The sequence below is a fragment of the Fulmarus glacialis genome, unplaced genomic scaffold (genome assembly GCF_000690835.1).
Source record: "Fulmarus glacialis isolate BGI_N327 unplaced genomic scaffold, ASM69083v1 scaffold18291, whole genome shotgun sequence".
Lineage (NCBI taxonomy): Eukaryota > Metazoa > Chordata > Aves > Procellariiformes > Procellariidae > Fulmarus > Fulmarus glacialis.
This window is the reverse complement of record NW_009194890.1, coordinates 35,936-48,334: the sequence shown is the minus strand read 5'-3', so window position 1 is coordinate 48,334 and position 12,399 is coordinate 35,936. Positions and strand designations below refer to the sequence as shown.

At 40.6% G+C, this 12,399-nt stretch overlaps 1 protein-coding gene across 1 annotated transcript in view; it reads left to right on the top strand.

Annotated features, from left to right (window-relative positions):
• Positions 1 to 2,654: 2,654 nt before the first annotated feature.
• Positions 2,655 to 12,399, top strand: part of FBLN5 (fibulin 5) — a gene marked incomplete at its 3' end in the record, with an annotated part of 44,656 nt that continues 34,911 nt past the window's right edge. The window contains exons 1-4 of the mRNA XM_009587925.1: positions 2,655 to 3,101; positions 5,243 to 5,297; positions 7,757 to 7,808; positions 8,963 to 9,205. Coding sequence (XP_009586220.1) covers positions 3,085 to 3,101; positions 5,243 to 5,297; positions 7,757 to 7,808; positions 8,963 to 9,205 — 367 coding nt within the window. The remainder of the gene's footprint in view (positions 3,102 to 5,242; positions 5,298 to 7,756; positions 7,809 to 8,962; positions 9,206 to 12,399) is intronic.

The window sequence follows — 12,399 nt, the reverse complement described above, 5'->3', positions numbered from 1 at the left end:
AGAAGGGTGTTTGGCAGATATAGTTCTAGAGAAGCGTAAGTATAATTTCAGATAGAATTAGAAAAGGAGATGAAGTGTAAAAGTTAGTAGATAAGGACTTGGTTTTGTGAAGCAGACTTTTTGTTCAGGAGTGCTGAGTGTAGTTAACTCTTATTGCATTCCCTGACCTAAATACAGCTTTTGTCTTAGCATTCAGAAGCCATTAGATTATGTTCTCCAGTGCTGAGGATCCCTGCTAACTCAGTATTGCGCATTACCTGCAGGAGCATGGCGTAATTCATACGTTCAGTCGTCTCATCCAAGGAGGTAGAGTTAAGGTTATACAACACAGCTTGTGCCCCTTGTGATTATATATTACACAATTTTCGAAATCTAAGGCTCAAACATAATTAGAGCTATCGTTTCAACCCTAGCTATGCACAAAGCAAACATGTAAGAACATACTCAGTTACTTAACAGAGCTCCATTTTCTACTGTGGACTGTTCTGCACCTCCTCATGAAGACAAAAAAAAGTCAAGGTAACCTAAATAAACTCATGGATTTTATAACACGGGGGGATAGTTGAGACCATTGAAGTGAGAGTGCTGCTAGACCTGAAGTTTAGCCACCATCCTAAGCATAAATGGTGAAGGTGTCAGCAGATGGTGTTGAAAGATATGTTGAATTGTCCATGTTTCATAGGGTGAACAAAAGAGTTTTTATGTACCACAAACATTTTCCTTTATGCAACTCTTCATATCAAAGAGACTTGTGAGGAAGATGTGGCTGCATCTCATTATTTTTGTGGTTGATGGTAGTTACAGAAAGGTGCTGCAGAAATTCCACTTAGCCATAACATCAAATCCTTTTATTTAGGGAAAAAAGTCACCACACTGTAAACGAGCCTGAGTTGTCGTTTGGTACACTTTTTATACTCTGGTTTTTATCTACTACAACTGTCAGATGGAGACTGGAAAACTCAAAACATTTGTACAGTATTCCTTCTTAAGGGAGGCCCTTAGGTGGTCAGGTCTGGATTCACCTCCCATCTCCAGTGCTGGAGCACCTCTGCCAGCTGGCTGATGAATCAGAACTCTTTAGTCTAAGGCAATTCTTTGGGAGCGGACTGCTGCTGCACTCGTATGGTGATTTGGCACACGTACAATGATTTTACCATGTGATGGTGAGAAGAATTCAGTGGGTCAGCAAATGAAGTATCAACAAGTACATGAAGCAAGCTCTTCATCCACACAAATGGATGCTCAGAGCATCTGCTTTGCTATAGAGCTGTTTCTCATAGTTTCAGTAGATCTTCACACACCTAACATACAGTAAGCACTGCTACTTTTAGACTTCTTAGCTCTCCAGATCATTGAGTGTATTGAGAAACACTGGACTTATGGAGTAATGAGAATACTCACTGTTAACGTTTTGCCACGATGAAAATTTGCCCAGTCTTTGCTTTCTATCTCTTGCCTGTTTTCTGACCCATGACAAAAGTTTCCTTTCACAACATGCCCAGGGAGCTTCTTCAGAAGTCCCTTGTGTGAGTTTTTGTTAAGCTTTTGGGAAGTCTATTTAAAATAAGTTAATTGGTTCTTGTTTATCTGCAACTGTATTGACACTGTTTGAATAATTCTAGGAGAGTGTTTGAAAATTCTAGGAGAGCATTTAATTTTCCATGTGATGCAAGTGATGTAAGCAAGTCACTGAGAGACAAACTGTCAGAAATGGCACTGGTGGTGTCATTTTTGAAAAGTAATTTGGACAATTACAGCCAGTTAGTGAGGTATAGAGCTCTTCCACTTCCCATTGGCACCGATATGACTTGTGGGTGCTCAGCAACTCTGAAGCAGCTCAATCTTTGTATCTCAAGCTGGGTGTCCATGCTTAGAGGCCAGTTTTATGAATATCTGTTATAACAGCTCTGTTTCTCTGCTTCTCAATCTGTTACAGAGAGATGCATGATAGATTTTTATCCTGTCGGACATTTCACGTTCCTTAGGAATAAAGGGTTTCCTCAAATGGAAGACTCAACAGAAATTCAAAGTATTCATTTAATGTCTATGCCTGTATTTAATTTCAGTGTTCATCTTTGGATCTAGCATAACCTTTGCAGCATCAGATTGCTTACCTCTCACATCTCATAAATGTTCTGCTTGACCTACTAAAGCTCCACCTGTGACAAAGTTGAAAACCACCTGAAAAAGTACTTTATTTCCTTCGTCTTCCATCATAACTGGAGATCTGCAAGATATGTCTTTCCTGAGAAATACTTCATTTCACAAACTGCTCCCTTAAGTGTGGGGTCAGGTTAAAAAGGGCCAGTGTTTGTAGACAAGCCATTTGTTTTCCTTTGAGTGTTTAATTTGTTTATTCCTATTTTCAAATAATCCCCAAGCAATATAGTTCCTGTAGCTGCGATCATCACGAATTCAAGTTATTCACCTCCCAGAGGGTCAGACCTTTCATCAGTATGCCATTGGCACAAAGCAGCGAGTGTTGCATATTCATCGTCCGGACGATCGTCCGGCTAGAGGGCCTCTAAAAAGCCCAACTTTTTTTTGTTCTCAGAGCAAGGAAAACAATCCCTTCCCTTCCCCAGTCCCTCGATAAGGGTTTCTGTCCAATAACGGTGCTCGCTGCTCTGAGGCACATTTAACTGTGAAGTTTGCAGCGGGAGAGGCTTTCCTTCAAGCTGTTAGTGTTTTATCCTGGCAGGCTCCTCGAGGTTGTTGTGAGGAGTCTAGCCAGTTGGTGAGCTTTGTAATCTAAACCAGCTGTCCCAGGCTGAGGCCCCCATTTGCATTGTTTAACATACTTAGAAAATGAAGTGTTCATTTTTAACATTCCTCCTCCAATTGGTTTAATGCTGAATTACAGAAGAGAACTAAGCAAAACCAGGTGCTCTCTCTGTATTCTCTCCAGTGTCTGAGGAGGTACAGACGGCTCCCGAACTTCTCCATTACTTGCTATTTCATTCTTTGGACTATAAATGACTGAGGAACTGAAGTGCTAGCAGAGGGTAATGTTTGGAAAAACTTTCTAGTTATTCATCAGCACAGACTCTGGTTTTTTTCCACCTTTCCCCAACGGTTTTGGACATGCAAGGATTAAAAAGGTAAGTGGTATGCATGAAACTTCTTTACTTACTGAAGGGAAACCTACTTGTGGAAAATATCTGCGGCAGGGATTCAGTATGCCAATCCACTTGCTAAAGCCATTTGCAAAGAGACGGGATCTCAATGGTCAGAGGTGGGGAAGGACGATCTGTCTGTTATTAAATCTGTGCTGTCTCTGACGAGTTCCTTCTTGATCTCTGCTTACACTCTGCGCTTTAGGAACCCCAGTATCCGCAGGAGTGCTGAATTGTGACAGCAAACGATCCCACTGGCTACAGTGACTGATTTGAAGCTAATTAGTTACTATTGCAGAAGTTAATTACTAGTTTAAAATATTTTGCCTGCTGGGCAAGCTACTGTGACCAGCTGAATATAGTGTTGATAGGTTGTGCTGCCTGTCCGTTAATAATTCTTGAGGGGATTTGAGATCTAAAGTAATGAGCAAATTGAGACGGTGGTTGCAGGCAGAGGCAGTAAGGTCACCCCCCCACCAAGAGGAAAGAATATATCATGTAACAACAGAAACTAAAGACTGTCTAGAAACGTATGAGTTTTGTCTGACCAGTTTTATAGGGGATTTTGTTAGCATGCACTTCTCTGCAATAATGTAGAGCGTAGCCCAGTTGCTAGGTATGTTAACGTTCAGCTATAACCTGTTGTATTTCCTTCTAGTGCTGTTCTTGCTATATGCAAAGTGAGTATGCAGTCTCTATACCAATGCATGCTTTAAAATCTCTTCAAAAGATTTGAGGAATCAATACATCAAGTGCAAGCCTAAACGGGTAATATTGTATTTTGAATGCTTTGCATCCAACTCTAAGGAAAAGTCTGTGCAGAATTTGCCTTTCCTTGTCACTCAAAAGCTGCCAAGAAGGACGATCTGATTCTGCGGCACTAGGAACAACCATTTTAGGGTTTATGTTTACTTTTCAGAGCTTGTGTCTGTCTCCTCTTTTAAAACAAATTTGTTCAAATGTGTTGGTCACTGTTGGTGTGTGGTTTTGTCTGATGCATTTGTAGGTCTTGTTCAGCAACTCAGTTTGCACTGGAAATCAGAGACAGCTCTAAGAGAGAAAGTTGGCAGCTTGCTTGGGTAGCAGAACTAAGGCTACCTAAAATATCCCTTGCTTCCTGTACTGGTTTTGTGGGAACGTATTGTATACAATTGCCGTTCAGAACTAGAATCCAAGATAAGCAAGATGTGGGTCTAATTGTATTGAGAAGAAATTTTATATAAGGCAGTGGCAAAGCACTGAAATCCATAGTACATAGAAAAAAAAAAATTCTTACTGTCCTTTCCTGGCTTTCTGTGTTTTGGTAAATGCTTGGGGGTGGGAGTTTAGTTGACCTGGATTTTCATGCTCCAGGTAAGGAGTTCCGAATACAGCCGTGGAGCTCTGTTACCGAGGGATCCTCTTCTTTCAGTTGCAGTGAAGAGACCCAGTAGGTCCCACTAGATGATAAGGGGATATAACTGGGGAAGGCTCCATTGAAGATAGCAGCTTCTAGTAACTGATGACCTGGCAGTTTGTGTCTACTTGCAGAGCAACGTATTACTCAAGACTGAGTAAAGGGACAGAATCTGGCCCTAAGAAAATGGATTAATCTCAAATATAGTCTTCTGGGGATGAAATGCGGTTTAGTGGTTAGAGCAACTGGCTTGGATTCAGGACCTCCTGCATGACATGTCTGCAGCCCTGCCAATGCGTTGCGCTGTGAGCTTAGGCAAGGCCTGTGCTCTGGTTTACCCATCTGTAAAATGTGCATAATGTGCAAGAAAAACTTTGATATTCTCAAAAGAAATGTGTCAGAGAGGGGCAAAAATACTTTACTGATTATTACACACTTGTTCATTAAGCAGCTGCTGCATGGGGTATCATAAAAAATAGATTAGTTAATAGACATGTTCGGTCTTATTCTGATCCCATTTGCATAAAACCATAGTAAAATCAGTGACTCTGAGATCTGAATCTGGCCCACGGTTTTATTACTCCCTCTTCAGAGGCCAAATTCATGTTAGCAAATCTTTGTGGAATACACTGAAGTGCCACTAGAAATTGATTTGTCCATGTGTATTTAATTCTGTATAATGAGCCTGGATATCAGAAGGTTTTCAGCCTATTTTCTATGCACATTACAGGATACTGACTGCTTTCACACTGGCCGTCTGCCTTTCGAGCCCTGGAAAAGCACAGGTGAGAGGTGCACGCAGAGATCTATGTACTGTTTTGTGCTGAAGCGCTATATGGCATGAGACCTAACTGGCTAGCAGGTGAATAGGAAGCTCTGTGGTCTGGGGTTTACATGAAGAGGAAGCTGTGTGGTCTAAGGGTTTAGAGGGGAGAACGTGGAGCCAGCAGGATTCTGGACTTGAACATGGACTGAGCTTATTGACTCATCCTTGCCAGCTCAGCAAAATATCCTTGTAGAAACCTGGACCTCACTGAAAACCTGATTCTGCCTCTGAACTGAACACTTCTGGAAAAGGAAGTAGGAAAAGCCATCCCACGAGAGCAGGCCCAGCTCAGTTCTGTGGTGGGGAACATCCACGTTTGGAAAACTTATTCATATAAATAGGTATTTTCTGTGTATAGCAGGATCTTGTCTTAAGACTGTTTAATTTTGGACTGTGATCCTGAATGACTGCATCTTAGTTTTCATTTTAATTTATGCCTGAAACCATTTTTGTTCAAGAGGCAGGGCTTTTGAGGGTGGGTGGAAGTAAAGCAGTCCAGTTCTTGAAATAGGAGAAGCATTAGTTCTTTGTGTTCTTGGGCTCCAAGTGGACTTTAAATTAGGAAAAACAGTTCCCAAAGGCATGTTACGTTTGAATTCCTAGTTGGTAATCCAGATATGCTCAGTGTCCAGAGCTGTGTTTCTAAATACCTTTGCCAAAAGGCTCTGAAATGTAGTTCGTTTTTTTCTATTGAAAATTGAAAATTTCCTGCACATGGCATGCTTATTGATATTTTTGTGAACATTGGATCTGTATGGGAAATGCTTTTCATGCCCCTGGAGAATTTTTGAGATGTCTTTAAGGGTTTGTTTATAATTTAAAAAATATTGTTTCCATGGTTATTTTTATAAAAACATCTTGTACCGTGAATTAATTTTGAAGTCTAAGCAAAAAGCAGGTTGAAACCAAGATGATAGCAACAAATTCTTTCTGAAGACATTGAAACTGGTCATTTCAATAATACTGGAATCTTTTCTAAAGTAAAGTTCTAGGAAGTTGTTGAAACCAGTTCTACACTAGTTTCAGTGTTTCTGAGTCATCGTTTACTGTCTAAAAGAAAATAATTTCGTTAAAAACTATCTTAACTTTTCCTGCTAACTAGGTGTAGCGTATACACCACAGCACAGAAAAGAGAACAGAAAGTAGAGTACGTACATTCTTTAAAACGAGGCTGATTATACATTCTCCCATCAGAATATCTTGGCTTTCCACAGCATGGTACCAAAACATCTCAGAATGCCAAAATAAATCAAGGCAGAATTCCTTCATAGTTGTTTGACACTTCGAGTAGTGGTTTTGTGTATTCATGTGTGCAAGTGTCAGGTGCAGTCCAAATAGTGCCATGTGTTTCACTTCATGTCCCCTCCCTAGTTCCTGCAATGGCCCTGCAATGACTTATCCAGCTCAGCCCTTGTCTCCCACCTACAACTTACTACTTTTCCAAATATGAACCGAGTACTTTATTCTCCCACTGATTTCTTCCACAAAGTCCAAAAATAAGTGTCTTTATCATTCATTGTCACAATAGAAAAGGAAGAATCTTGAACACACTTTGTCCCTCCACCCTCTGGTTACTTCAGTGATTCCTATTTTCTGGATATCTCTTGCTTACATTCCTTAGTGTAACCTATTAGCTGGCAAGATCCTGTGCTTGTGGAAACTGCTTGTCCCGTTGCTGAATAGCTGGAGGCCCAGTCGAAAACTAGGGAGAGCAGGGAATCATTTTAATGGGCTTTGACACAACCATCACCAGGACTGTCACTGGTTTAGAACTGCTGAGGTCACTGATGAGGTGCTGAAGACTCCAGGATGCAGCCCTGATAAAGACCAGCACTGTAGGATAGGAAGGAAGAAGTAACCTTGCAAGTCTAGAACATGTGTCATTGTAAAGATTTATCCTCTAAGAATCAAAAGGTTTGGTGTAAAGTAAAAGCCTTGCTTTTATTAAGCTTGTTATGTTTTAACTATGGCTGCAATTCAGTCAGATGGCTAACATGTCGAGACATATGTGCTGAATTGTCTATATGTGGCGTCTTAGAGCCTATTAGAGAAGTTAGCTAGTACCTTTTGCCTGAGCCCCCCTGTTCTGGCAAAAACAAGACCCCAAAATAGAAGAATGTACTTCTGTGTTAACAACTGGTATGGAGCCCATCGCACATCATGTGTTGGTTACTCCTGGGGAGATGAAGAGCCTGACATCGTCATCACCTGAGGGAACTACTTCTGAGTTAAGGGGCTGGAATATGTGCTGAGGTCTCCAGTTCATGCCTTGCTGACTGTCCTTTGGGGAAGGGACTTTATTTTGGTGTACTGTATAGTGCTGAACAACTGTACTAAGCATAATAAGCCAGAGGAGCATTTGACTCTGCAACCCTCTCATTTCACAGTCACTGAGTGTCCTTTGTTTTCTCCTTTTAGCAACAATGCACTAATGGGTTTGACCTGGACCGTGCCTCTGGGCAGTGCTTAGGTAGGACTTTAATTAAATCAATACATTTAAATTGGTGTTAAGAAATCCTGACTTTATTGAGTTAACATTGTGCTGCTGTTAGTATGTTTTAGTTGAAAAGTTCTTGCTGTGTGACAAATATGTGTGTTTGTGTACATCTATATACAAAAATATATATGTATATATATAAATATGTGTGTGTATTTACATACCACAAGTAGATAATGATCTTTGACGTTGTTGATATACTAATTGGCCATCAGTGCTTCTCAAATAGCTGTGATGCATTGAGATGAGTTTGGGAGCCCAGTCTAGTTGCCAAATGACAAGGGTTGTTTACCCTCCTCTTTCTCCTCCAGACTATTTACTATCTTTGTTGGCAGCCTCCACCTGGAGGCTCAGATAAAGTCTACCACTGCTCCAAGTAAATTGTTGAGGCAATATAGGGAAACACACACTTTGCCCTATAGCATCTTTTTATCAATGGCATTCAGTCTCCAGGGCAGCATCTTCTGCGTGCATTAAAGTCACTCAGACAGTAAGGGAAAAAACAGCAACAGATTGCTTGCCCTGTCATAGCAACCTACTGCTTCTGAGCTCCGAGAGCCAAGCAAATGCTCAGTTTGGCTAAACCATTTGTACCTTTCTAAATTTAATTCAGCAACGATCTCAGTCAGAGCAAGAAAGAGGCCTGAACCACATCCCCAGATCTGAACATCCCTAACTTTTTCTGTGGGAGGGAGCTCAGGCGTTCCAAATCAGGATCCAAGTTTCACAGCTGGGCAAACCAAACCACCAGTGTTTGAAATCCTGATCTGCATGTTGTGGTTTGGACAGACCCTCCAGCAGGAACAGGCGGTAGCATGCTGTAGCCATGTGTAAATCAGTGTTTAAACCAAACACATATAGAATAACAAAGCAGGCTTTCCCCTCTCCCTCTACCCTCTAATAGTGAAGTAAAACAAGTAAAACACAGGATATATTGAATATATGGGATGTTTCCTGCTTTAGTAGGATCTAACTTCAAAGTGAGGTTCCACAAGGAAGGATTAGCTTTTCCGTTCAAAGAGAGTATTAAATTTTTTAGCAAAGTTTGAGAAAAACATGTTAACTATTTTTTGGATAGGTCCCATTAAGAAGCCCTCACTCATTTAACTTCTGCAATTTCCTTCCAGATATTGATGAATGTCGGACTATTCCTGAGGCCTGCAGAGGAGATATGGTGTGTGTCAACCAGAATGGTGGCTATTTATGCGTACCGCGAACAAACCCAGTATATCGGTCACCATATCTGAATCCTTATTCAAATATTTATCCACCGCCCCAAGCACCAGGCCCCGTTCCTAATTACCCTACTGTTACAAGACCTCTGATCTGTCGATTTGGTTACCAGTTGGATGAAAACAATCAGTGTGCTGGTAAGTAGTAGAAATCTTTATTCTATATTTTTATTTACATTAAAGCTTGTCCGACATTGGAGAAACAATTGTCCTGCAATTGTCCTTCAGTTATTGTATCACTCAAGCCCAGTCTTTTGAAGTTCAGCTACTTTTTGAGCTCTACGTTTCATATAGTCACTATTCAATGCAAGCTAAGATATGATTTAGTCCTATTATTTAACCGCGAAACCCACTTTTATGAGAGATGTAATGTTTTTATGAGGTAAACAACCATCTGATGGCAGGCGATTTGTCAGTGCATCAAAGGCATGCCTTTTATGCTTATGATTCTGTCCTTGAGAGAGAAGATACGTGGCCCTCCATTTGAAGCACTAAATGGGGACTGAGGAAACCTTGATTCAGTTCTTGGCAGAATGTGACCTTGTTCAGATTTCTGCACCTCGGTCTTCCTCCCATGCTTTGCATTCTTCACTTAAACTGTGAGCCCTTTGGAGCACATACACTGCTTATCTAGAGGGTGGTACACAACTCTTAGCACTACCATTGCTTTAATGACTATAGACTTGAGCTGAGACTGGAACTCCCTTGTTCCAGGCACTGCGCAAACACACGGGGAAAGAATCACTGCCCCAGCAGGGCGTTGACATTGTCTTAGCACCTTGGTATTCCCTGATCTCCAACACAAAAACTAAATAACCCTATGAAAAATTTCTTGTGTTGGTAGTTTTTCTACTTTTGCATCTTTTGCTAGATTCTGATTCCACTTACTTCATTTTATACTGTGTTTAACTTGGATATAAGCTGCTCCTGTGTTACTCAAATTTAAGGGAGATTTAGATTATATCCCTTTGGTTTGCTTGCTTTTGATAATGTCATGTTATGAAGGAACGGAGAGAAAATTTCTGAACTAGATTGAAGTAGATTCCACTGGCCAAAATATTTATTTTTATGCCAATCTTGGAATCAAGAGATCAGGATCAAACTGATCATTGGCAGCTGCTCAGGGCAAATGCTGGAGATGTAGCCCACAGGTCTACCACAAAGTTAATCTACAACCACTACTTATTTCTGTGTCTCAGTTGTCCTAATGGTAGAGTTTTTTATCTGTTATTATAGGTAGCTAATTGTCTGAAGGTTTTTATCAAAATCTTTTTTGAAATAGGACTGTCTTTGACAAGAAAAAAAGCCCAAACTACAGAAGATATGAGCTTTCAATAGAGAATTTTGCCTGTCTGTAGACTAAGGAACTGCACTTAACTCAGAACATTTCTTTTTGAATGCTGCTGCAGAACAACACAAGAGCTAAAACTGACTTGTTTCTTGGGCTGATTCTGCCCTATTGTCTGAAATTTCTGGCAGGACTTGGTTTCAGATGGTGTACTTCGTTTGCTTCCCTAGTGAGGAGACCATGATGCTTCACGGGAGCTGTGAGAGTCTAGATTTAAATTCAGCTACTTTCTGTATTTGACAGTATTTGTGTATTTTCTGTATTTTGTGTATTTTCTGTATTGAAAATTCAGCATTTTTCTGTATTTGAATCATTGCCGTCATTATGTTCCAAGGTGGGAAAAATGTATTTTCTAACCAGCACTAGTAGTAATACCTACTGGAAAATTGAAAGAACTGTTTTTTTAATGAGGAGTTTTGAAATCCTGGGATAACTGTTGAGTTTGCTGTAAAAATAAGCATGTATACTACCCAGTCCTTTGAAAATTGCAACTAGTCCTTCTGATCTTAGCAAATTGATCAACCTCAGCTGCTTTATCTACTGGTTTGTAGGCTTCCAGGAGTCTTTTTATTTTGCTAACTTTGATGTAGATGAATCAGGAAACAGGGCAGTTAGTGGAAAAGAAGTGCTGAAATCAAAGGGGAAATGAAAGCCCTATATTTTACTCTCTCTGGCCTGCTGCACGCAAACCATACTAATCAAAACAGGTGGATTTTGGAAACTTTGCAGGTGGTGCGGATCTTCCACCTGCAAAGGGCATATATGTTCCTATCCACACTGGCAGAAATGTGAGGACTAATGCTTTCTTCAGTCAGGGCTTTTCACTTCTGTCACTTTAACTTTCAAATACGGGAATTTAATTGTGAGGGAAAGTTTGATGAGTAGAGACATTAACAAGAATAGAAGGGAAAGGATCGACTGTCATTTGAGGACCACAGTTAGCTGGAAGCAGTTTTTGAAAGTCTACATCAGGTTTGAATTTGGGCAGATGATGGATCACATTTGTGTTAGAGGAAGAAAAACAAAACTTAAAGAAAACAAGACCTGTCAGAGCAAAGGGGTCTCTGCTAGGGTTACATTTCATTTTTCATTTAGTGAAATCCTCTGGAGACATTCACTGTTTTGATGCTGTATTTATTTTTGTATCTGTGTGCCCTAGGATGGGAAGTGTGAGCACCAAGGTATGAGTACATGTCTCACTGCGGTGATGGTAGGAAGGACTGATCCTCTGTTTCCAGGACTTCTGGTGCAGTTAACAGGGGTGACGTGCAGCCTCGTGCTTAAAGGCCTTGGAGATGAGGCACCAGGGAACCTTGACAGGGTCCTCAGAAACCGCTAACATTTCACTCAGGTCATTCAAGAAAGTCTGAATCGCATGAGTCATGGCTCCATCTTATTATAAGTTAATTATAAGCATTGCATCATGTTAATAGTATTTCAGTTGCTCTGTGCTTCCCTGCTTGTCAGCATTCAGCATGCTCTTAGGATACAAAGCCCTTCAAGGGTTAATTTTGTGGTGGAATGGTTGAAGAGAGTAAACTGGAAGCTATTTTGCCCAGTAGCTGAGCCACTATATAGCTTACAGGTTTGTTATGTTGGTGTTCTGGCACCACCTGCCAGCATCTTCTTTCCAAACAAAATTAGTCACAGGTATTTCCATTAGAGATGATGAGACTTTTTGCTATTGACTTCAGGGGAAGCAGAGCGATTCTATTTCCAATTTTTAACAGAGTACACATTTTTGTCTGGTCAGATATGGGGTTACAGGTCTGGGCCACATTAGCTAGGCCAACAGAAATCTTTACTTTCTCTTTGAATTCCAGTCAAAACAGCTTATTAAACACAGGAACCTTCCCTGGGAGATTTGCAGCCTCAGCTTTGAAGCGCTGAGCTTGTTCAAGAGATTTCCAAAGTGAAACAGGATAAAAATTTGATCTGAAATCTGTATGAGACTTAACGAGCTCTTTTTTATTTTACTCCCCCC